General features: G+C 41.9%; 11 protein-coding genes across 11 annotated transcripts; 6 read left to right on the top strand and 5 right to left on the bottom strand.

Annotated features, from left to right (window-relative positions):
- Nucleotides 1-171: 171 nt before the first annotated feature.
- BEWA_025840 (signal peptide-containing protein) lies at nucleotides 172-1,281 on the bottom strand (the record flags this gene model as incomplete). The annotated part of the gene is made up of 1 exon (XM_004829344.1): nucleotides 172-1,281. The coding sequence occupies one exon, from the start codon at nucleotides 1,279-1,281 to the stop codon at nucleotides 172-174; it is 1,110 nt and encodes a 369-aa protein (XP_004829401.1).
- Nucleotides 1,282-1,801: 520 nt separating this feature from the next.
- BEWA_025830 (hypothetical protein) lies at nucleotides 1,802-2,450 on the bottom strand. The gene has a single exon (XM_004829343.1). The coding sequence runs from the start codon at nucleotides 2,277-2,279 to the stop codon at nucleotides 2,061-2,063; it is 219 nt and encodes a 72-aa protein (XP_004829400.1). The 5' UTR covers nucleotides 2,280-2,450; the 3' UTR covers nucleotides 1,802-2,060.
- Nucleotides 2,451-3,229: 779 nt separating this feature from the next.
- Nucleotides 3,230-5,679, top strand: BEWA_025820 (eukaryotic translation initiation factor 4E type, putative; the record flags this gene model as incomplete). The annotated part of the gene is made up of 7 exons (XM_004829342.1): nucleotides 3,230-3,391; nucleotides 3,567-3,681; nucleotides 4,554-4,694; nucleotides 4,731-5,027; nucleotides 5,305-5,374; nucleotides 5,410-5,462; nucleotides 5,632-5,679. Exons 2-7 carry the CDS (start codon nucleotides 3,577-3,579, stop codon nucleotides 5,677-5,679), a joined length of 714 nt encoding a protein of 237 aa, XP_004829399.1. The 5' UTR covers nucleotides 3,230-3,391; nucleotides 3,567-3,576.
- A 1,674-nt stretch (nucleotides 5,680-7,353) lies between these two features.
- Nucleotides 7,354-8,910, top strand: BEWA_025810 (hypothetical protein; the record flags this gene model as incomplete). The annotated part of the gene is made up of 1 exon (XM_004829341.1): nucleotides 7,354-8,910. One exon carries the CDS (start codon nucleotides 7,354-7,356, stop codon nucleotides 8,908-8,910), a length of 1,557 nt encoding a protein of 518 aa, XP_004829398.1.
- A 339-nt stretch (nucleotides 8,911-9,249) lies between these two features.
- On the top strand, nucleotides 9,250-10,323 carry BEWA_025800 (signal peptide-containing protein; the record flags this gene model as incomplete). Its single annotated transcript, XM_004829340.1, has 1 exon — nucleotides 9,250-10,323. One exon carries the CDS (start codon nucleotides 9,250-9,252, stop codon nucleotides 10,321-10,323), a length of 1,074 nt encoding a protein of 357 aa, XP_004829397.1.
- Nucleotides 10,324-10,625: 302 nt separating this feature from the next.
- BEWA_025790 (hypothetical protein) lies at nucleotides 10,626-11,079 on the top strand (the record flags this gene model as incomplete). Its single annotated transcript, XM_004829339.1, has 2 exons — nucleotides 10,626-10,640; nucleotides 10,675-11,079. The coding sequence occupies 2 exons, from the start codon at nucleotides 10,626-10,628 to the stop codon at nucleotides 11,077-11,079; spliced, it is 420 nt and encodes a 139-aa protein (XP_004829396.1).
- A 96-nt stretch (nucleotides 11,080-11,175) lies between these two features.
- Nucleotides 11,176-12,888, bottom strand: BEWA_025780 (haloacid dehalogenase-like hydrolase family member protein; the record flags this gene model as incomplete). The annotated part of the gene is made up of 1 exon (XM_004829338.1): nucleotides 11,176-12,888. One exon carries the CDS (start codon nucleotides 12,886-12,888, stop codon nucleotides 11,176-11,178), a length of 1,713 nt encoding a protein of 570 aa, XP_004829395.1.
- A 1,242-nt stretch (nucleotides 12,889-14,130) lies between these two features.
- BEWA_025770 (signal peptide-containing protein) lies at nucleotides 14,131-14,988 on the bottom strand (the record flags this gene model as incomplete). The annotated part of the gene is made up of 1 exon (XM_004829337.1): nucleotides 14,131-14,988. The coding sequence occupies one exon, from the start codon at nucleotides 14,986-14,988 to the stop codon at nucleotides 14,131-14,133; it is 858 nt and encodes a 285-aa protein (XP_004829394.1).
- A 2,138-nt stretch (nucleotides 14,989-17,126) lies between these two features.
- Nucleotides 17,127-18,539, top strand: BEWA_025760 (hexose transporter, putative; the record flags this gene model as incomplete). Its single annotated transcript, XM_004829336.1, has 1 exon — nucleotides 17,127-18,539. One exon carries the CDS (start codon nucleotides 17,127-17,129, stop codon nucleotides 18,537-18,539), a length of 1,413 nt encoding a protein of 470 aa, XP_004829393.1.
- Nucleotides 18,540-19,577: 1,038 nt separating this feature from the next.
- Nucleotides 19,578-20,783, top strand: BEWA_025750 (hypothetical protein; the record flags this gene model as incomplete). The annotated part of the gene is made up of 1 exon (XM_004829335.1): nucleotides 19,578-20,783. One exon carries the CDS (start codon nucleotides 19,578-19,580, stop codon nucleotides 20,679-20,681), a length of 1,104 nt encoding a protein of 367 aa, XP_004829392.1. The 3' UTR covers nucleotides 20,682-20,783.
- A 520-nt stretch (nucleotides 20,784-21,303) lies between these two features.
- Nucleotides 21,304-23,700, bottom strand: BEWA_025740 (hypothetical protein; the record flags this gene model as incomplete). Its single annotated transcript, XM_004829334.1, has 1 exon — nucleotides 21,304-23,700. The coding sequence occupies one exon, from the start codon at nucleotides 23,698-23,700 to the stop codon at nucleotides 21,304-21,306; it is 2,397 nt and encodes a 798-aa protein (XP_004829391.1).
- Between the last annotated feature and the right edge of the window lie 542 nt (nucleotides 23,701-24,242).

Below are 24,242 nucleotides of genomic sequence, written 5' to 3'. Positions count from 1 at the left end.
TAGGGTCCTTTCCAACTGCCCTCAAAATGGGTTTATAAAAGCTGAGGATCTTCTTGAGTATTTTAAATCTTTGCCTGGTATACTGGCAAGAGAGTATTCTCTAGTACTGCCTAGCCAGCAATATACTGCATTGTGTGTTTAGAGTATCAGCGAGTCACTATTGAGAAGATATTACGATGAAGTAGTAGTAGAAGGATGTGAAGAAGGATTAGGAGACTCTCTGGAAGATTTTTTAGACTCTTCTACAGAAGACTGATTAGTCACATCATTCTTGAGGTCCTTTAGCTTCTTATCATAATCTTTCTTGTCTATGGAGGTCCACTTTCCATCTACCTTTTCAAAGTAGTTATACCTCCTTGTTAATCTTTCAACCACAATCATCTCAAGTAGTTCCATAGATCCATTCTTATGAATAAGACAAGAAAGGCAAGCATCTGAGCCCTCTCCGGGTCCAGATCTATTAACAGATATTGCAGATTTCCATAACTCTTTACTCCCATCATTAACATTCATGGCATTATGTCCAGCCTTTGGATAAATGTATTTAGTGGTAACTCCCAATAACTCTGTCTCAAATATGCTGCATTCAGTGGTATCAGAAATTGAGGAGATGTCAATATCAAAGTCTGATTCCCATTCTGCAGGATCCCTTAAACCCTTTATCCTCTCTTCAATGTTACTGCATGGTACCCACTTACTATCCTTTAGTTCAAGATAGCACTCCTTAGAAGCGCTAGATGTCTTTGTCACAACAAGAACTAGCTCGGGTTTACCATCCTTGTTAAGGTACACTTTAGCATGGTCAAGTGTTTCTCCGGAGGATAGAGTATAAACCTCTTCAGTTCCATTCACGAGTTTAGAGACGCTTACATCCTTATTAGGGACAACTAGCCTTATTGCGTTTGCAGTAAAGGTATAGTCGAAGGACTGAGACTTGTCCTCATCTGGACTGGATATATCAAGAGTAGTAGTGTGTCTAGATGTTTGAGGAACTGGAGATTCGTCCACTGCCACATCTGCTACCTTTTCATCACTGTATCTACGAGCCGATGACAGTGTGTACTCTACTTCATAGGCAGTTCCGTTTGCCAGATCCCAGATCTGTCTTTTGCCGCTAGATCCACCTTTCCTTGTCTCATCTGCAATATGACTAATCACAACTTCATCCTCTGCATAGTCGTCTAGAACCTCGATAATAAGTCTGTTGCCGGAAAATCTGGAGCCTTGGCAATGACAAAGTCCTACTAGACAGGTTGCCACAAGAATGAAAAAGACATTCATCTTCCCTCTAACATCCATCCACTAGGGTACACCATGAGATGTTTGACGAGGATGCAGTGTATTACAGTGTATACAAGGGAGATGGGTAGAGGAATGAAGAGGAAGAATAGACAATGCATGGGGTGAAGAAGAAGAATAAAAGATATAATTCCTCACCTCAGCGCCAAAGGACAACCATATTAACCTCTTTTATAGTCTAAAGAACTGAGATGAAATCTTACCGTAGACTAGCTCGTAATATATAACCGTAAGCCATCCGTTCATTCTTCTTCCCGTGTTGAGTTACTAAGGAAGATTGATAGGCATATGGTTTTTGGCTTGTCTGTACTCAACATGATTGCAGTAAGATTTGTTTTAGATATCTCCACTTCATCCTTGTCAGCACTACCAATTATCTTGGAGATTCTAAAGGGATTCTCTGTGCTGAAAGTGCATCCCAGAGGGCCATCGTAAGGAATTTAAGAGGTATAACGAGTATACCATAATTAAAAGTGCCGTACTTGTAAGTATATCATCTATTACACGGGTAAAAGGTTAATATGCGCTAGTTTAGAGGTCATCTGGCCAAGGGGAATGATAAGGTTTTCCCTTCAACAAACTCATTCTCATGCTTTCCAGCCGTTCCAACTAGTTTATGTTACTATAATGATTTCAAAATTTGGAAGTATCCAGATAACGCAAGAAAGGGCAGTGTTAGTGATGGTCACCAAGCCTGTGTCTTCTGCCTTGTCAGTGTCCAGAACATTATCCATGTTAATTCTCAATACATTCACCAGCTTTTACTCGCATTGTATATTCAGGTGTATTATAACTGCATTGTAATATGTAGTCAGATTATACAAATTCTGCATTAGTGCCTCTGTACCGGCCATTCTGGCCGTACCGGTCATACCTCCAAATGTGTGAGGTGTCCCCTTCCTAATTCTTGCAAGGGAACAAACTTGTTTTTCCACCGAGCCTTGTGAATTCACAGGTTTAAATGGGTAACTCATGTTCATATACTGCGTATTGTTGCATCGTCCATATCAAATTGTAAAGGCTCAAGTAGCCTACTAACCATAAGCTCATTACGTTTGCCTATACAACTCAGTGCTTGGTGTCTAGTCATGACAACTCATTTGTTTAGTGATGAATTAGAATACAGAACTCGCTGTTTTAGAGCTAGTATAACTCCTCTATTCATTACAATCATAGTTTCTTATGCTCATCCATCTTCTGACAAACTAGCAATCCTTTCAGTCACAAGAATATCGTGGTCAAAGAATCATCTACCAATGAACAGACAAACTCCCATCCTGCCGTTCTTGCATTATAGAACTCATTCATCCGAGGATGAATTCACATCCCTATTCCATTCGCTACGCTCATTCCATAGTGATCTACTCCCTAGTCTTTGACGTCGGTAGGTCACCTGCTTTGGTCTATAGACCTCGCAGTGATAATCCTACTAGATGGAGGAGCTCCTTTCAGTCGCTCAGGCTCACCCTGTTCGCCACAATCCTCCCTCCAGTCGGATAGTCTTTCGCTTTGCTCAAGACTCCCTACACACCCTTCTAGGTACCTCTGTAATTTTCCATCCTGCCCATTCTTCCAGGTACCCCTCATTTCCATAGGCTCTTTACTCTCGTTATCCACCCTGGCACCTACACAGGCCTGTTTTCTCGCCATTTCCTCGACTATCTACCCATTCTACACCAAACATTCTGTATGCAAGACCAAGTAGTCGCCCATTCCGTAATCTCTGGGCTCCCTGTGCCCTCGGTGGCGCGACACATTTGCCCATGCGCTCCTCCGGGCGGTCGAGTGAGGCCACCCGGTCTGTGGCAGGGCTGATTGCGGCCAGATTTCGGCCGCGGGGTTGTGATTTCGTCTGTCGGAGAATTTTCCCTCTCTGGTCCGCGTAGTCGCGCCTCCTGTGGGGAATGGAATCGCGAGTGGCTCAGTTTTCAGTTTTCCGTAAATAAATCGAGGCTTAAGTGTAGTTTGTGTAGAATCACATCTTCAAGGCGCTCAATACTCTCTGAATTTGGGCCAAACACAAGGGATTACTCGATTATACAGTAGACAAGGATATTTACACTCAACACAAGCGGCTAAAGTTATTTAAAAGGTTTGTTTTGCACTAGATACGGCCTGCCGAGCAGATTGGCGAGAGGAGGCGCTCTGGGCTGGCCCCCAAGGCCACCAGGCGCTGTGTAGCCCCCGACCCCTTTGCCATTCTCGCCTCTTTCTCCTCGCAATGGCCCATCCTTTCCATCCTGACGGAGCTTTACACGGATATGCAGTATATGAAAAATGTCAGAGGCTGTTCCGGCGGCAAACGGAACTAAAAAGTATCCATTTTTAACGTTTAATAGAAATACTGAGGATCATGCTAAACTTTCACAACTTTTTGAATCGGTAAGCAATGCAGAGTATACGAATGAAACGAGTATAATGTGAATGGAGCGTAGCGGAATGAATGAGCGACTATATGAACGCAGTGAATAGAGGAGCTCTATGGCGACTAACAGGAGCCTAAGGAAGAGTTGGATTTCAGTACTACCAGAGGTAGTAATTACCTACCGACGTCAGAGACTAGGTAGTTTAGCGACCAGCGGGAGCTTAAAGAAGAGTAATGAAGACTCTATGAGCGAAGTGGCGAGTATACTTTAGTATAGGAGCCTGAATGGTCACCTGTTCTCACTCCAGTAGACTCTTTAGAGACTATTCTACCAGCGGAGCTATGAGGACGACCAAAGGGAGTATCTAGAAGAAGGATGGATGTTGGATTACTACTATGGAATGAGTTTAACGAATGGAAGAGTGATGCGAATTCATCCTCGGATGAATGAGTTCTATAATGCAAGAACGGCAGGATGGGAGTTTGTCTGTTCATTGGTAGATGATTCTTTGACCACGATATTCTTGTGACTGAAAGGATTGCTAGTTTGTCAGAAGATGGATGAGCATAAGAAACTATGATTGTAATGAATAGAGGAGTTATACTAGCTCTAAAACAGCGAGTTCTGTATTCACAAACCTCAGTAGATGACTCTTGGCGTTCAAAATTCCCAGCAGGTGCATGAGTTACATTTCCATCCTTCTCGTCTCTCGAATGCTCATCTTCATTCACCTTACGGCGAATTCACAATCCTCCCTCTGGCTTACGCCATCGTCAGCATCATGCTCACTCTGTTCACCATAGAGCTCCTGTTAGTCGCTCTAGTAACTCATCCTCACTACGTTCGGATTGTCCTCCGCTTAGCTACGGACATTACACTCCCATTTAGGCAAAAATTAATCTTGAAACCCCTCTTGCTCTGAAGAACAAATGGGTGATATGGGAGCAAATTGTAAAAATGAACGATCACGGACATAATGTAGACTATAAAGAACACACAAAGCCATTGGTTTCCTTCGACTCTGTCCAAGTTTGTCCATTCACGAAAATGCATAACAACATTTAGGCATTTTGGAACCTTTGGTTCAATATACCCCAGCCGAGCGAGCTCTCTACGACAAAGAGAATCTCTAGGGAGTGCTCGGATGGATCAGAACATTTTATAGACGCCATAATGGTCTTTAGAGATGGAGTCCAACCAATGTGGGAGGACCCATTGAATAAAGACGGAGGTCATTTTGATTACAGATTCAGACCCGCCGACATTAGTCCACTCACTATAGACGAATATTGGAATAATATAATCCTCGGACTCGTAGGATCCACTATACCACTAGGAAATTTAATCACCGGAGTCCGATTGGTAAGTAAATGCGAACTACTAGCGAATCTAGGAGGAGCATTATGCTGTCGATGGGTTAGCCAGAGGCAGCAGTAGCGAGTATACACAGTATAGGAGCTGTGGCGAGCTGTTTTACAGCGAGTTGCAATGCTAAATGAATGGAGTCTCTGTATTCACAAGGCTCGGTAGATGGAGGAATGGGTGCCATATTCATTCTCTTCGCCTATCTTGTGACAACTTAGGCTCCCTGAGGTCGCCATTGCTCACTACGTACATCGCATAATACACACCCATTTAGGTCGACAAGCTAAACAGCCGTAATCCCGTGATACGTATCGAAGTTTGGTTTCAGAATCTCGGAACTTCAAGTACGTTTGTTCGCCATTTTCACACTCCAAAACAGACGATCCAACGCAGCTAATGAAGTCTATTGGAACCTGTATGGCCCGGAAACTTGTAAGTTTTGCATGCGAATTTGGTGGTCTGGGAGGGCCATGAATCTACACAGTGAGGAGCTATGCTCTTCCTGATTGTTCCTCATCCTCCCTATGGTCGGATAGCTTCTGCCATCGACAGAATCATACTCGTTTCACTCGTATGCTACGCATTATACAAATTTCTGTAGGACGGGTCCATTGGACCCCTTCCAAAGGGAGACTTGAAGTGGCACTAGAAGGTCAATCTCCAGTGTCTATAAATTGCTCCTAATATATGTTTACGTGTTGGTATGTGCTAAACTTTATGTGTCTCCTGAAATGGCCAACGTCTGTCACGTTTGCGAGGATAACGTCAATTGCCTGGACTTTCACCCCTCCAGGGACCTTTTGCTCTCTTGTTCCATACTCGGGAGCCTCAAAATGTAAGTTTGCGGCTTTGCATCGCAGGTTATCGCGTATTTGATGGGTTTTATGGAAGTTTTGGCTCGTTTGGCGATAAAGTGGTCATTTAGGGCCATAATTTGACCACTATCTACTACATGACTCACCTTTTGTCTCATTTAAGGTATTGCAACTGCAAACTTAGCCATAAAATTGGCATACAGAGGAACATGGCTACTGGGTGGCAGGCTGACCAACCGCCGACCTCCAAACTCTCGTTTATCGCCTAAAGTGCGGCTGAGTGGATGTATATCGTTTCTATGGAACTCTTTATGGCATAATTACTGGCCATGATCCCCGGAATGTGACGCCAAGGGCCTCTAATTGAGTACTGAAGTCAGATGACAAACTCGCCAATTAGTGTCCACAGCTGTTCTGCCAGATTTTTGACATCACCATCATTTAGTATTATGCTAGTTTGGTCACATTGCAGCTTTGCAGGGTTTGGAAACTTGCCTGTGCTTCTCTTGCTCAGGAAAGTTGGCACTAGCTCAATCGACAATCTGGACGTAACTATGCCAATTTTGGAGCATTACTACCCATTAAACCCATCTCAATTCCACATGCATCCATTAAAAAATTAACTCTCACACCATTATGTGATAAACCATCTTGCCCATAGAATTACCCTCAATAACATAATCATGCATGTACAGTCACAACATTCAAGAGAATGAGCTGAGAACCGAATGGAGCAATGAAAAGACACACGAAAAGTCGATTAGAATCTCAAAATTCTTCAAAGATGGACAAACGATAATATCTGGGTCATCAGACAAGAGCGTTGCTCTGACGGATGTAACGAGCAATGAATGCACCTGGCGTGGAAAGGGACACAAGTAAGCCCATAAGGAGACGACAAAACATTACAACAGGGACGCTGTGAATACACTTTGCACAGTTAATGACGGTATCGCAACGGGGGACGATAATGGAGAAATTCGGGTACGTTGATGCACACTGCATGACTGGAATGGTGACCTACCGACGTCGAAGACTAGGTAGTATATCACTATGGAATGAGTGTAGCGAGTGGAATAGTGATGGAGACTCTATGAGCGAAGTGAGTAGAGGAGTCTTGTGAGTGTATGAAGTATACAGAGCCTGTGTATTCATAATTCTCACTGGGTGGAATAGTGTTGCGAATTCATCCTCAGATGAATGAGTTGTATAATGACCATAAGGAGAATTACTATTGTTGGCAACGAAAAGGAGCTCTACTATTCTACCGAAATGATGGATGACTAATGAGTCATTACTGTGATTGGGCATCCATAGATTACTCAGACGACTGTCTGGATACTTGTTCATCTTGTCATTCTGTCTATACTCTCTCTGACGGTGAGCTAGTTGAGAAGATGAATGTATGGTTGTCTAGGGAGTAAGGTACTGGTCTGCTCCCTTTGGTCGCATTGAGACTACTCATGGATCTCAGAGTTTTGAATGATCATACTCTCTGAACATGGAGGATGAGTGGTATGTTAACTTTAAAGATAGATGGAAAATGTGATGGACAATGTACTTGCACAGGTAGTAGTAACATACCTAACCTCAAGGCCAAAAAGGTTACTGATATTGGTGGTGTCACCAACTTCACGAAATATACTCACAGTGTTCCAGGCGGAGGTACATTCACTCTCAGTGGACAGCTCAGTAATGGAGGAAAAATAGGATCGGGAAATAACATGGAATATGTGCAGAGCATAGCAGTATACTTTTGGAATGGCAATCCTAGTGATCCTATCCTTCTTGGAATCAAAAGGACCGGTGACAATGGTAACATCACAACCAGCTATTATGGCAAGAATAACCCTGGTAGTAACGACTGGAATGTTCCACTAGATGGTATGGATGAATTACAGGCACTTGATGATCAGAATTGCAAACATAATAACGTCATCCCTTTAAATATAGAGGGCTCTCAATCCATTTCTCTCCCCAAAGAATCAAACTCTGAATGCATACAGAACAGAAGGATAATGTCTACACGATCACCTGACTCTCCCCCTGGGAGTGACTATACTGTTAAAGCACAGAAGATAACTGATATTGATGGTAGAGACAGTAATGGTACAAAGATATCCAGAGTAACCTATAATGGTAATCCTGTGGAAATTACTCTCCCAAAAGGTTATGAGGTATCAAAAATTAGAATATTCTCATACCCAGGGGGCACAGGTGCTAGTGTTCCTCTTATGTTTGAGCTCAAATCAACAGGTGGAGGCAATTCTACATTTTATACAACTAAGAACCAAAAAGGTACTAGTTGGACAGAAGCTGATAATGGTAACAGCTTCTATGGTAAAGGCAATCCTACTCCACTACCTGCCCTTGCCGAACGACTTGATAAGGTATTATGTTCGCAAGGTTATGTTACCCTAAATCTGTCTTTTAAGAATTCCGAGGAACATCAGCGTGGAGGAGCCTATTGTTGTGATGAACATAATAAAAAGAAGGTCACTGTTAATAAGGATTCAGTCAAAAGTTCCCAAGGTATTACATTCTATAAACATGATGTTGATTACGAATCTAAAGTAGCTGGTATCTACTATACCGTTGGAGGTGAAAGAAAGAGAATAAGGATTCCTAACCTCGAAAATTCTGGAGATGGCTCGGTAAAGTTCTATACCTTTTATTCCAACAATGGTAGCAAGGAACCAAGACTTATATATCTAGATTCTACTGGACAACCCAATGCTAAAGGTTGGTTCCAGCCAAGCAACTCTCCTAGTAATGATACATGGGAACCATTCCAGGATATACCTAAGGAAATAACGCCAGAAAACATTGGAAAAGACAAAACTGGTGACAGTAACTCTAAAAAACATGTAGAGGAACTGAAGTGTATAATCTACGGAATATGTACTCTCCACCCTCACAACCCCCTCCTCAGCAACCTGGACCTAATCAACCTTCTGGACATCAAGGTGGAGCTGGTCCCGGTACTACTGTTACTTCTGGCCAAGCTAACCTTCAAGAATCTGATAGAGATGGACTTAATGGTAGAGGATCTGCTGAAGGACTAAGCTCTGATGGAGATACTCCTACTGTAGAAACTGTTCCTCCTGCTGAAGCTGGAAAGTTTGTTGGTGCTGAACTTGCTACTGGTCTTGGCATATGGTCCATCTCTGGTATATCTTCTGGTACCCTTGCCGGAAGTGCTGCAACATTTTTTGGAGGATGGAAACTTTATAATCACTATAAAGGAGACCCTTGGGTTAGACACGGATATCCTATGAAGTGTTTAAAGCATGTACCATGATGAGCATGCATAGGTCCACTTGTGAACTTTTGTTCCCTAGTGAACATATCATTCACCCATACTGACAATTCTGTTCACACCAGTTGAGAGATGGTAGAGTAGGATGAGGATATTGGCAGTGTTATGGACAGTATGCCTAGTAAGGCTTTGTAGCGCAGGATCTCTTTGCTGTTTTAGAGGAAGTAAGACAAATGACGATGATAATGCTGTTATAACAGTACAAGGAGGTTCTAATGAAGTCTCTACGGAGAATCTCAGAGCAGTTCCACCTCAACCAACTGAACCTAAGGAAGAGGATGCTACAGAAGCTCCTCAGTCTGTTCCTAGTGAAGGATATCCACAGGAATTAGATGCTCAGTCTGCTGGACATGTTGACCCTACTCCCATTAGTCTAGACCTTGCCAGTCCCGATAAGGACAAGTCTCAGTCCTTCGACTATTACTTTGGTACAAACGCAGTTCAACTCATTGTTCCAAAGAAGGGTGTTAGTGTCTCCAAGCTAATGAATGGAACTGAAGATATCTACACTCTCTCATCCGAGGAGACATTCCAATATGCCAAAGTTTACCTCAATAACGATGGTCAACCTGAACTTGCGTTGATTACTCTCGGGACATCTTCTGGTCATTCACAGAAGGCGTACTCCAAGAATGGAAGTAAATGGGAGCCTTGCACTGATAGTAACGCCAAGATGCTAAGTTTAAAGACCCCTACCGGAGCGAGGTTCTGCACTTCAGTTGACCTTTCATTGGAAACTAGCACTGACAATTGCACTGTCTTTGAAGTAGAATTACTAGGCGTAACTACAAAACAAATCTATCCTAAGCTTGGGTACTTTGCCAATAAAGTAAAGGATAGAAATAAGGACCTGTGGACTCCTTCAGAACCATCGGGTGTTTGCCTTTCTTGCCTTATTTACAGGAAAGGCGATAAGGAGCTACTTGAGATGATTGTGGTAGAGAAAAATTCAATTGCCTATAAATACTTTGAGAGAGTTGGAGACGAATGGAAATCCATCGAGAAGGATCTATTTTTAAAGAAACTAAAGGAGATAAAGAGTGGAGCGACTAACCAGTCTGAAGAAACTCCTCCTAAAGATACTACTCTTCAGACTGATAATCCTACTGTAGTACCTCCTAGTGAAGAGTCGATTACTCCACCTAAACCATCTCGATAGTGGCTTGCAGAGGCTCTGGATATACCACGCACTCCATTCTGTCACCATTCCAGTGTATTTCCCATGTGAATCACATAAATGTAGCTTTGGGACTTTCGATCAAAGAAGTCTACTCTGAAAATTTCAGAATTTCAAGATTCTGTTTCTGGTCTCGTGCATGGAACCGGAAACGAACTGCTCGCCATAAGGTTTGTGTTTAGTCTATTTTTAAAACGTTTAGCGAGGACCAAATCGGGTCGTTTGACTTGAGAAATGGTAAACTAATCGCACTATCGGATAACGTGGAGGATGAGCTTCTTACAATGCAGATTGTCAAGGTGGGTTTTCCCTCATTTCCACATAAATCTCTAGTCTGGCAAAAAGGTCATCTGTGGTACCCAGTCCGGATCGCTTTGCTTCTTTTCATATGGATTTTGGGGAGACATAAACGATATAATTATAGTAAACAAGGACACAGTCAATGGTATCGCTAAAATAAGCGAAGACCTCGTCTGCACAAGTGGAGATGATGGAGAAATTTACATTGTTAGTATACATCCAAATAAAGTCATTGGTACATTTAAAAAATACAAACGCCTGGGTACACCGAAATCTACCGATTCAATCGTCGTTAATCATGACAAGACGTTGCTAGGTTTGCGGTTCACTATTCATACAACTCAAATAGCCTTTGTCGGAGACTTGGAGGGAATTTACGTCACCAGTACTCAAGAGGTTCACAGCGACCATAAAGATGATTTCTTTAATGATTTGTAATGTAAATAATTAAAACTGCATTTGTTAAATATATTTCTAGAGCATTGCTGGATGCGGTTGGCGATTTACATTCCCTTTGATTTATTACATACCCATTCACAGATAGGTTCTTTCATCTGAACTGCTTACATAGCCTTCTCCACGCCATATATGGACATCTGAGAGTCCTCCAGTGCCATACATGGCATAAATTACCTCCGATACAGCGGCCTCATCATATGATCTTTCCATCACCCATTTTGCGTGTTTCTTGACAGGGTCTGGCGCATTTCCAACTGCAAATGAAAAATCTGACTGCTCCATTATGTCTATATCATTAAATCCATCACCGATAAAAGCGCATGCATTTGCAGGAATATTGTAGTGAGCCATCAGTGCAGCCACTCCGGACGCCTTGTTAACTCCAACTTGAGAAATGAGGTATAAACCGTCCTTTACTGGCCTTCCAAAATAGTCAATCCCATTGATATAGCCCTTGATGTTGACGTTTTTGTATTTCAGTGAGATGCCAATGTATGGGAGTTCGAGTAACTCCTCGAGTAAAACCTTCCGGCGTCGAAGTCCTCGGAAGTTTATCGTATAATTCTCTTTATCATCTGTTATTGTAAAGCTACCATCAATTGTGTAGAATCTGCATCTATTTGACGTGCAATGCTTGCCGAGGTTAATGAAAAAAGCCCTCATGAATTCTTTTGCAAAGACTTTGCGGAGTACAACTTCACCATTCTCGTCATATACTAGAGCGCCGTTGTTATACACTCCTGGGAGTCCTGCATATCCAGTTTTACTCACAAATTCTGGACCCATTAAATTCAATGTAAATAAGTAAGTTTCAGCCGTGCAAAAGAATAAAACGTATCCACTCCTCCTGGCTTCACCAAATGACTCCATGTTCTCCTTCATAACCTTTGGGTCTCTGCTATAAAAGGTGCGCATGATATCAATGGCGAAATATTTTGGTGGATATGTCGGTCGAACAAAATCCGAGTGACTTGGGCCACGTACCCTCGGCTTAAGTACCAGTTTTTCAAGTTCCTTGAGCAGGTGATCAAATTCTACCTTTGTGACTTGTTTCCATATCACTTTTGTCACCTTCTTTTCGCGGAATGGAATGGTGGCAGGATAATGTATCTCTTCTGAGGGAGTGGGCTCCGCCATTGCTCCTTCATCTACAGGTTTTGGAGTCTGAACAGTAGTATCCTCTGATGGAGCCTCAGTCTCTAAATCGCCCTCGGCTGCGGTTGGCAAGGATTCCATGGCATCCACAAATTCATCCTCTTCATCTGTGGTATCGAGATAGTCATCTATAGAATCCGTTGTGTTGACAGAGTCTGTATCTGTTCCGTCATCATCATCTTTCTCAACTACAAGAGAATCACTTGTTCCTTCTTCAATAGCTGCCGATTCTACCGAAAATGCGTCGAGTTCCCTCGATCCAGTGGACTCTTCAATGGCCATTGGAACTGCTTCAATAGGTTCTCTCAAATATTCATTTATAATAACCTTTACAAAGTATCTGTTTCCACCTTCATGGTAATCTGAAATAGTCAGAATATCCACCAAACAGTCGTCTCCCATAAAGTAGAGCCAGACGTCTACAGCGTAGGTATTGTCTTCCTCCCAAATCAAAGTATCACCGTCGAAAACCTTCCGCACCTTGACTCTATATTTTGGTATAAATTTTGTGAGTGGGACAAAGCGTAAAAGCGTCCTCTCAATTCTAATTCTATCATTTGTCTTTTCTTGATTGATATCAATTCCATTTCCAAATGCAAAGGATGCTAGCAAGGCTAATAATGGGAATATCATCTCGCCTAACGCATATCACGTGATTGTTAAATTAAATCCTTGGCTTGTGCAGCCAGTAGCTATGATTGTTTGGTTTGGTATTACAAGTGTGTTGCAATAATCTAGACTTTTCTGGGATATCCCTCGGGAAATCACTCTAAAAACTTGGCGACAAATGAGCCATTGATAAAAAGACAATCGTCTGATTATTCCTCTTTAACCATACAATGGGAGGATTAAAATTTTTACAAGAGCTAAACAGTCTCTGACAAGTCCAACCGACCCAGCTGGATTTCTTCCTCTATTCCCTAATTCACGTCAAAGTTATGTATTCTTCCCTTCCTTGCCTCCAAAAGCCTCAGTAACACCGAGATCAGCAGAGTCCCAACGGACAGAAAGAATGGGTATTCTCCAAAAAAGAGTAAATTAATGAAATAAGAATCCAACTGTAAAAAATATCCGCAATTTTTGGAATAAACCTACCGCAAGGACAGCCAGCACAACAATTATCAGGTGAGTACACAAAGTGCATGCTACGATTTTAGATCGGCCTTTGGCCTTGTTCCTCTATAAATTTGGCTAATTTGATAGAATTATTTTTTATCTTTATGACTTGGCCTTGAGTTCCTGATTTATCGGATTGGAATGACACTTAAATTGGAGCTTTAGTAAAAGTTTAGACAAAATCTGCACAATTTTTGACATTATCCATAATCTGCATTTTCAATCATTCTTATCATCTAAATATCTATATATGGTTGTGACAGGTTTTTATGGGAACCAAAGATGCCGCTGAACTCCTTTATCTGCCATCCTCTCCACATAACTCATGGACCCCAATCCCATTAATGGAAGTCCATATTTGTCATTATTTCCCCAAATGGTTATTTTTATCTATTCTTTGCCACTTCATCTCTGGTGTGTGGATTATCCCACTGTTTCTCGTCCTCATCCATATTCCATAAATGCCATATGGAGTGTATAGCTAGTCATTGGTTGTCTGTAGAGTCACAAAATATCTACATTCACGAGAAATCTACAAAGAGATTAACTGTGCCTCTAAGGCGCGTTACTACATTTAATTATGCGAATATACTGCATTAATTTGTAAGGTCTATACTACATTCTCCATAATTTGGGAGTCTTGAATGTCCAATCTTCCCAGTGTGAATATGATTTAGTACATTCTACCTTTATAGACATTATAAAGATCCTGTATAGTTTCTATCAATTCCTTGTGATATAGATGAGACAGGAAAAATGCTATTTCTTCAACCCCTCAAACTTCTTGTTATATTCATCCTTACTGATATTCTCCCACTTTCCATCTTTAAATCCGTAATATAACAACTCAGAGCCATTGTTTGGATCCCTTATGAATGCATTAATGGTCTTCAGTTCTCCATTACCCAACCCAGCTATCAAAAGGAAGATTCTCTTATTCGATTCAGGAGCATTTGTCCAGAGCTCAGTTCCTCCAAAGGACATTTTTGTAGCATGAAAGCCAAATTTAGGGGCATAAAAACGGACTGGGACTCCATAAAGCTTGGTATCAAAGATTCTGCAGTTTGGAGTATCCTGGTTAGCAGAAAGATCAAGAGTAAAGTTTTCTACAGACTCTGTAGTTCTTCTGAGCTTATTGAGTTCACCCTTGTAGTCGTCTGTTACCTTCCATGTACCATCTTTCTTTACAAATATAACCATTGGATTTCCATTGGTATTTTTAGTTAGTTGTGCAATTACAGGTTTGCCGTCGCTCAGACGAAGAGTTACAAATGCGCATGCGACATTATCTCCAGAAGCTTTCCATACTTCTAAAGAACCTTCCTTGACTGAAGTTATTACATTATCATCCTTTGGCACAATGAATCTCGTAGGAATTCCATCTGTGTCATAGTCAAAGGACTGGTACAGCTTATCATCTGGCTTTTCAAGGTCAAGAACCAACCCGGAAGGTACTGTAGTTGGAGCATTCGGAACACCTCGGTCGCTCGTTTGAATATTTTGCCTGGCTCTATTATTTGCCCTTACCGTTGTACACATCCTTCTTCCTGAAGTCGTTATAGTAGCGATAGATGACCCAATCCATAGGATCAGACATAAATCCCACAAAACGTTCATCTTCTGGGCTATCTTACAGCCATTGACTTTGGCTGATAAGATGAAGAATAGACGGAACGGATGGGGTGGAGGAAGAGTTCCGATTCATCCCCCTCCTTAACAGATTAAATGGAAGGTGTTTTGACTAATAAATATTATCCCAATATAAGAAAAAATTGTGCTTTCCGGGAATCCCTTTGGAGGGCCAATGATACCCTGTAATCCAATATTGGCAGACAAAGTAGGTGGAAGAATTCTGTTTTGGCAAAATAGTCGTGGTATAAGAGTGTATAGAGATGAACAAGAGAAGAATACTCATGGTTTTCGCTAGCATACTGGAGATTCTTAAGAGTACTAGCAACATTAGAGAAGTTCTTACTGTCGAACGTATCTCCAGGAGTCTTAAGTTCAGTAAGCAGTTTACCTAGTCCAGTTTCAGTGCCAGTGGAAGGGGTTATTCCACCATAAGCACTTCTCTTTTTGTACCTGTACCAGCAGTCATAGGAACCCCTGCAGTAATGGCCCTTCAGCATTTCCGGGCGGTATCTCACTAGAAGCTCCACTAGATTTCTTAATGCAGATGAGTGGAGATCCTCTGCCTTGTCATTATACAAGTCTTCTCATGGTATACTGCCGCGTCATTAAAGCTCCTTCGATGTCACCTGTCTCTCCATTGTTCTTTCATTCTGGCCGTGTATCTCCATATAGCTCTGTAGCTCTCTATCACATCTTCTTTACTCTGTCCCATCTTTTGTCATCCATTTACCTGCACAAATGAGCAGTTTACCTTTTAAGGGGTAAAGTCAGTCAATGAGGGCTGATCAAACCTACATGTAGTGGCCGTCTAAAGGTCTTGTATGGATATAGCGGAGCTCATTTCCGGAACATTATGACGCAATTTAAATTTTAAAGGCGATGAAAATTCTCTGTCCCACGGGAGAAAATAATTGGGCTCTTCTGTCGAGGAAAAGATTCGCAGAAATTTCGGCAGTTTGGGTGGTCAATCGGAGTTCACTATTCATTAATTTTCCAGGTGTACTGACGAAAAAATAGTCTAGAGGGGAGTGTCTCTACCACCTACCACAGGTAGGGAGAACATACTGCATTGTCTATAGAGGTCATGTCGTCTGATGTCCCACGGAGCTCTGCATGCACCTGAGATGCGTCCCGACAAGTACTTGCGATGATTACGGATGGAAATTAGACTGTCATAGGTCCAGGTCATTCTACATGGCCGTTCATATCTTCGGCATCTTACTCTGTAGGTTTAGGGATCTTCATACCTAGTGACAGCTTTTTATGGAGTAACTCATCAGACTGATTTGCACAGAAAAGGTTTCCCAGGAATCTCCAAGGAGGTCTTTACAGGATAGAGTGTTGTAGTACTTCATTCCTTTGTGTAATGGCAGGACCTTAGACCGTGACGTACTCCTCTGCTTCTGGCGTCTCTATTCGCGGGACCGATTAGGGTATCTTCATAGGGGACACTGATCTAGTCATCTTGTGCATACATTCCAATGTTTATCATTTGAGCATAATTTCAAACCTTTGGAAGGTGTATAAAACTGGGAGATGCCCAGGAACTGCTAATTGGAGTGCCCCTGGATACCTGGAGTACGTGGGTTGTGTACGCCTGGAGACACTACCGTCTCTCACTCCTCAGGGGTGTCTCTAGTTCATTCTTCCGAGTAGTACAAGATTATTCTTTCTAATTACCACAAGGGGACCGCATTCTTCCTCTTTGTCGACTCTATTCCTCTTATTTTTCCAGGGGGTACATCATTCCCCTGGCGGCTTGGTCGTGAGATATTTTGGGCCAATTTACCGCTTTCCCATCTGCCAAGGGTTCTTCCTCCTTGTCTGAGCCTCCAGAACCTTCAGAAGATGGCCTATAGCTGGAGATAACAAAGGCGTACTCCCCCATATATTATGCCACTTGGCTGATGTCGGAGGTGAATGGCCACTTGGCATGATGGCTTCCTATTAATTTATTTTTGAATGAAGTATACTTAACCCAGTGATATGCAAAGGCTAGTTTATTAATGTGTACGGCGATATTCGGCCGGTTTTAATTTTAATTCAGAATGCTCTAAAGTACTTACACATTTTTCATCAATACTGACAAACTCTCTGTACCATAGTTTGCTTCACGACTAAAGATGCCAAAGAACAGTCAACCACAGTTGCTGGTTGGCATGACGATCGCGTCACTGTTAGCCCTTAGTTTTGGGTTCACCACAGCGAATTTGAACATTTGCAAGGACTTTATGATTGTGGAGCTCGAGTGGTGTAAAGGCTCTGATACTATTGAATGCAGTAAAGCGGCCATACTTGGAGGTATTGTCAACGGGGCGGTCTTTGCAGGGGCAGCTTTGGGGTCGCTTCTCATGGGATTCATTGCAAAGTACGGGCGAAGGGTGAACATGACTCTGATATCCTCCCTATACATTGCTGGTTCTACGATGATTGCCACTGCGCATTGTTTTAATTGTCTTCTAATTGGACGCATAGCCTGTGGCGTTGCCATTGGTTTGTCTGGCATCGTTCCAATGTTCATTACCGAGATTTGTCCCTCGGAGTCTAGAGGCTTCTTTGGCATAATTTACCCTGCATGCATCACATTTGGGCAATTTGCATCCTGCGCATTTCAACTCTCACATGGCTACGTTCTTGATGCCAAGAGTGTGGATGTTACGATCCCATTTCTTGACAAGTTTTTGTGGCGCTTCTGCCAAATGTTCCCCGCCTTCTTTTCAGCAATTGCTCTGGTCCTCCTCAGAGTTTCATTCACAATGTCCACACCTCACGAGCTTGTGGAAAAGGGCAAAGTGGAGGAGGCTAAAGTCGTCATTGAGAAGCTCCACGGACCTGAAAGGGTGGATGAGGTCTACGAGGAAATTGATCGTAACCTCGAGGTTGCCAAGGCTACACCAAACATTTCATTCATTCAAGCGGTAAAAAACAAGACGTATAGAGTAGCCATCACGCATGGCATCATCTTGGCTATCTTCCAACATCTTACGGGCATTGCAATATTGACCTCAAATACCGCCAAGATGTTCACCGTTATGCTAGGTCGTACGTACAATGCGGTTGTACTGTCCTGCAGTATTACACTCCTTAATACCCTAATAACAATTTTTCAAGTCCCCTTTCTGGACAAGTTTGGGAGGAGGACATTTTTCCTCACCAGTATCTCTATCTTCACGGTATTCTCGACGCTACCTGCACTTTCCAAGCTGATTGATGCAAAGGCTGCGTGGTCTGGGTGGGTCTCTGTTGCTGGAGCAATCGGTTTCGTCTTTGGTTTTGCATTGGGCATGGGGGGTGTATTTTGGGTTTACATACCAGAAATGTACTCCCCCGAGTACAAGAACGGAGCCTTTTCTGTCACAGTTTTTGCTAACTGGACTACTGCCTGCCTAATGCTTAGTACCTCTGACATCCTGCTCTCTTGGTCCGAAAAGTTTGTCTATATCATGATCTTCGTCTTTTCGGTCATTAACTTTTTACACGTTTACTTTTTCATCAAAGAAACCAAGGGGCTTCCCATTGGCAAGGCTTACAGTTAGGCAGTACTTGTAAAAAGGTTGGAAAAGGGGGCCAGGAGGCTCCTGGGAACCCACTGCATGCAGGCTCAATATGATGATGCAGAATAGTTTGATATTTTAGATAAGTTAATACAAATTTTAAAGTTGATTTCAATGTTAGAAGCTGTATAGCGCACATTTAAACTCCCACATTGGGGACATTTTAATTAGTTTTTTGATATCCCTTGTTCAAGATGTCATGCATGTTCTATAGGCGCCTTTGTGGCTGTCCAGGAAGCCAAAAGGCTTGGTAAGCCAGTTTTATCTATCCTCTTCAGCCCATCGGTACCTAACAAGATTCATGCCAGGCACTTTTAAAAAGATGGTGGAACATGGAAAGATGTTACTGATGAGATAAAGAAAAGAAAAGGAAGAGCTGATATCTCTGATTCTTCCTCAAAGACCTCCACCGGAGAGAAGCTAAAACAACCAGACCCTTATAGAAACAGTAAACATGAACGGAAGACAAATGTAATGAAATAAAATACACGAAAAACGAGTCAAACATCTACTAGCCATCAAGGTTATGTATCTTCTAACAGACAATATGGGATGTTTAAATCGTTAAAATATGCAATACGGATCAGCCCATAATGGCCACAGAGAGCTCTTCTAGTGGTAGATCAACTGCAAGATTCCCTGGCTATGACGAACAATAGGTCGGCTGTTACACGTCAAATGGAGCATGTGTATGTGATTCTTCCAGTCTTTATGACTAAACCACTCATTACAGTGTAGGAGGAAGAATAATAGAGGCCTTTGATCATTGAGTATTCCTAGGAAGGATCCCATGTATGGATCTCTATCGCATACCATCGGTAAATCAAGGCTGCATAGAATTGTCACACTTTGTTCTAATAGTAAAGATACTTAGACAACTTGGTAGAGTAATTATGACCCAGGAAGAAGAACTCTTCCCCTTCACCCCATGCATTGTCTATTATTATTCTGTCTACTCTTCTTCCTTTACTTTTCCAATCTCAATATTGCAGGATGATGGTCCTTGCAATACTGTGGACGATGTGTCTGGCAGGACTATGCTACTGTGGAGATGATGCTGGTGACGCTAAAGGAACATTAAAGGGAGTAGAGAAACAGAATCCTCCGGGACCTACAGACCCATCAAGTTCCTTGGCTTCCAAAGTCGACTCTACTCTCTTTAATGTCCTGTGCTCTGTTGAGGACAACGTTAAGGTTCTCAAACTAACGGCCAAGGAAGGTGTTACTGCAAAGAGTATTACCTATGGATCTGACGTAGTCTGGGAAGATAAGAAGAAATCCTGCTCCTCTGCTGTCCTGTATATGGATGGAGAGAAGCCTACTCTTGCGGTACTTGTTACCAGGGATGATAAGAATAATAAGCAGAGCAAGGTTTATAGATACCATGATGGTAAGCAGTGGAAAGATGGTAATGAGAATAAACATAAGAAGAAGCTTGAGGAGCTAAAGAAAAAGTACGAACTCACTAATCTTATTACTTTATCTCTTTCTGAACCTGACCCATCAATCTGCAGAGCTGTTGAAACGAACGTTGGTGGAATTCCTGCAGTAGTATACCTCCTAAAGTCTAAAAAGGTTAATACAATTGTGAATGGAGACAAGGATGTATGGAAGGGTGAAGAGGGAGAGAAATGTTTCTACTGCGTGGCATTCCTTAAGGAAAATAAACCACGTATAGTAGCTGTTGGTGCGGAATCATCTGCACGGAAACTCTTGAAATACTACAAGTACAAGGACAAAACTGGATGTCGTGGTAAACCGGGTTGGAGCAGTGCGACTAGCTGTGCTCAGGAAATTAATGCCCTGAAAACACATAAAGATCCTCCAAAAAAGTTCACTTTGGATCTATCTTCTCTCAAGGAAGATGATGAAAGGTTCGAGCTTGTAAAATGCGGGAGGGATGATGTTAATCGTTTGGTTACTCCACAACCTGGGCATCTTATAGAAAGAATCGTAGATGGAAATTTGGAAGTATGGACTGCCAGTGATAATCAAGTTTGCTATCTCTGTGAATACTACCCAAAGAGCGCTTCCGGAAAGGTCAAGCTGCATATTATGAAGAACAAAGACTCATTTTCATTTATTCGCTTTCAGAAAGTAGATGATAAATGGAAGAAAAAGTAAATTTAAAGTTCAAGTGAATCCAATGGTAAAAATTGGGAACTTATACAATAGATCCTCATGGATGCTTCTAAACACAATGCAGTACCATAATTCGGTATCTTGCTCATACTCCAATGAGAGTGTTATGCTTAATTAATGATAGTCTCCTTTACACTTATAGAGTGATTAGCATGTTTCCATATGTATTCCATATGAAACGTTGCCAATCTCCATTGTGATTTATCCACAATAAGAGTTGAATAATTCCATGCTACTTGAAAGAGGTACTCTTTTGACTCATTGAGATGCTATGAAACCTCCAGGGATAAACAATCCATGTAGGACATAGACATAAGGCAGTCTAATTAGTTAGCTCGGTACCACTTTACGTATCAAGCACTACTAATGCCATCTACCACGCAATATACGATAAGAAGATTTAATCTAGTTTAAACTTGAAATGTTCTTTAGATGTATCTATTCTAGTCCGCTAAAATTCCCAAATCAGCGTAGACTAATACTCGGGCTACTATACAATTCTAACATGACCACCGTTAATACGGACAGGGAAGATTTAGTGACCATTAATGCGGTCTTTAGATCAGTATGAGATGGCAGACTATAGCAGTAGTAGTACCTCCAACTACTTTAGGGAGTTCTTCACCAAGGTATCCTCCAGGTTCAGGTTTAACATTAACAAAAGTATCAACATTAACAGAACCAGTAGTTTTAGGAGCAGATTAAGGTACTTTTTCCTCCTCCGTCTCCTTACTGCTAACATCAGGAGCAACAGAAGAATCAAGAGCAAGAATAGGATTTTGTAGTCCAGAAGGTCTAGCAACTTGTTCTTGAGATTAGGAGAAGAAGCGGAATCAGTGGTATCTTTAGCAGTTTTACCTTGATCTTCAGGGTTTATAGCTCCATCATGAGGATTAGATATGGATGGAGTAGGATTTTGTGGAGTCGGAGTAGTATCTCCAGAAGCAGTTTCTTTAACAGCGGGTTTATGAGGAGTTTGAGGAACTTCAGAAGAACCAGGAGAAGCTTCTTGTCTAACTTCAGGAGTAGGAATAGCAGGATAGGTAATAGTTTGTGGATCCTTTTCACCTTTAGGCCCTCTAAGTCCAGGATCACTATCAATACCTGGTCGAGATGAGGGTTTAGAAGGTTCAGCATGTGTTTTCAGGTTTCGACAGCCAACACTCCTTAGTTCCTCCACAAGTTGTTTAAAGCCATCGTCAATTTCGTCCGGATTAGGAGCTCCATTCAAAGTTTCTTCCCATGTATCACCATCCCTTTGCTTGTACCAACTTTTGACCCTAGGGTTTCCATTGCTTTCGACATGTATGAGTACTGGTTTCCTTTGGCAGTAGAAGACACTAATACTAGCCGGACCATATATGGGAAACTGTAGGTCTTTAGCGGTTATTCTCTTCCTATCACCTTTGCTATCATTGTACTTGATAGCGGCTACCTTCCATTTACCAGCATTAGCTTCATGTTTGTAGTATGTAAGAGAACTTGAGATGTGGGATGTGCAAGAAACTTTCTCAACAGTAACAGTAACCTTCCCTTGATTCCGCTTTTCATGTTCATGTTTGTAACAGCAGTAGCTTCTTCCCGGTGTAGATTTACTGTATGATAAATCAATGGTAACACCATTGTTGTTGTAACAGTTCAGGTTATCAAGTTCTTGTTCAAGGGCTTCACCTTGGAGTGGATAACTCTCACTATCTCTTCTAGGAAGTTGTTGCCAAGTTAAGTTATTACCACCACCTCCCTTGTTAGATGTGTATGTATACTTTCCATCTTTGAGTACCTCTACAAGTAAGGGATTTGTCATTCCCTGGTCTCCCTTCCAGTACCAGACTGACAGCTGCGTAATTTTATCATTCGGACTAATCCCTATCTCTCTCGTAATATCCTTACTATTGTCTCCAAATATTACTTTCTCCACCTCAAAAGACTGGTCTCCAGGACTGTTCTTTATATGAATGAACTTCCAGAAACCAGAGCCAGAAGGATATATAGTACTTCCAGGTTTAGCGGTATGCTGCTTTATGTTAATAGTAACACCAGATGAAGAAGTTTGGGGAGACAAAGGTTGATGGCTTAGACAACCAGCGTCATTTAGTGCGCCAACAAGTTGTTTAAAGCCGTCACTACTGCCACCTTTTCCGGTTTTATCTGGACCAGGAACTCCGTCCAAGACTTCTATCCAAATATCACTAGTATTTTGCTTGAACCAACCTGTGCCTCTGGTCTTTTCTATGTATAAAAGTTTTGGAGCACCATCTTTGCAGTAAACCGCATATACGGCTTTGACATCAGGAATGGGAAACGGGTATCCACTTAATTTTACACCCCTCTTGTCATTAGTCTCTCCATTTAGGTAGTATTTTATACCAGAAAGTGTAGTTCCGACGCCAATGTGATGTTTGTAGAATGGAAGGGATGAAGAATCAACAGTAACAAAATCCTTGCTAACTGTAACCTTATGTCTAGTATTATGGTAAACGCAACAATACGCCCTTGTCCCTTCAGATATATTCTTGCTAAGATCCAAAATTACCGATTTATAATGTTGGCAGTTGAGATATTCCAGTTGAGCCTCGAGGGGTTTGCCGGAGAGCGGAGTCTTAGAATATGGATTTTCGGGAAGTGGTCGCCATTCGTTATTACCCTTGTTGTAGTGATAAGTGTAAAGTCCATTTTTGAATATCTCTATTAGTAGAGGGGCACCTAGATCTGGGTCATTGTTCCAGTACCAGACTGCTAGATGTTTAATGTCATCATGATCATTAATTTGCAGTTCGCTGAGCTGGATGCTCTCATTGTCTTTGTATGTAACATTAGCAATCTTGAAAGGTTTTCCACCATTCTTGACATGTTTGAACTTCCAAAAGCCAGAATCTTTAGGATCCTCTGACCTTCCTAATTTAATATCCTGGCCATTAAGACCTCCATATATCTTAGAAGTTTCTTTTCCATCAGGGCTCTGACTTATGTCTATGATAACGCCAGATGGAGAAGGAAGCATTCTGGGTTAAGGTCTAAAAGTATCAAATGCCTGAGTTCCCTGGATAAATAATCTCCACTCTCAGATGCTCATCCAACCTCCATGATCAAGGAATGACCACTTCCACTTAAAACAGTGATATTTTAGACAATATTATTCCCCACTAAACAAATTATGCATGTCTATTCCATGGCTCACCGTCAGAGAGACTATCCACAGAACAAGATAAGTAATCATCAACACAGTCGTATGTGGAAATTACTCAGGGTGTATCCAGTCGCCGTAAACTTCCAGAATCCATAAAACCAGTCCGCTCTCTACACTTGCCTATACCAGAAAAGTAGCCCCTGAATGGTTAACCCAAGGTTGGTAGAGGAGGTTACCACGATTTACAGGATCCAACAGATGGAAATATGTACGATTATAATCAGGAAGAATAAGACGAATTTGGCTATAATAAGGGAAGAGCGTAAAGCCTGGGATAACTCACATGGGGATTAAGAGTTTAATTGGATTCTTGAGTGAAGCTGCCTCATCATCTATATTCCACTTTCTAGTAGGTA

Source organism: Theileria equi, chromosome 1 (assembly GCF_000342415.1).
Source record: "Theileria equi strain WA chromosome 1, complete sequence".
NCBI lineage: Eukaryota > Apicomplexa > Aconoidasida > Piroplasmida > Theileriidae > Theileria > Theileria equi.
The sequence above is the reverse complement of the archived record's forward strand: the minus strand, read 5'-3'. Positions and strand labels throughout refer to the sequence as shown.

Bases quoted from the DNA above. Each gene is read 5' to 3' on its own strand.
- BEWA_025830 (XM_004829343.1), bottom strand. From the start codon at position 2,279: ATGAACATGAGTTACCCATTTAAACCTGTGAATTCACAAGGCTCGGTG.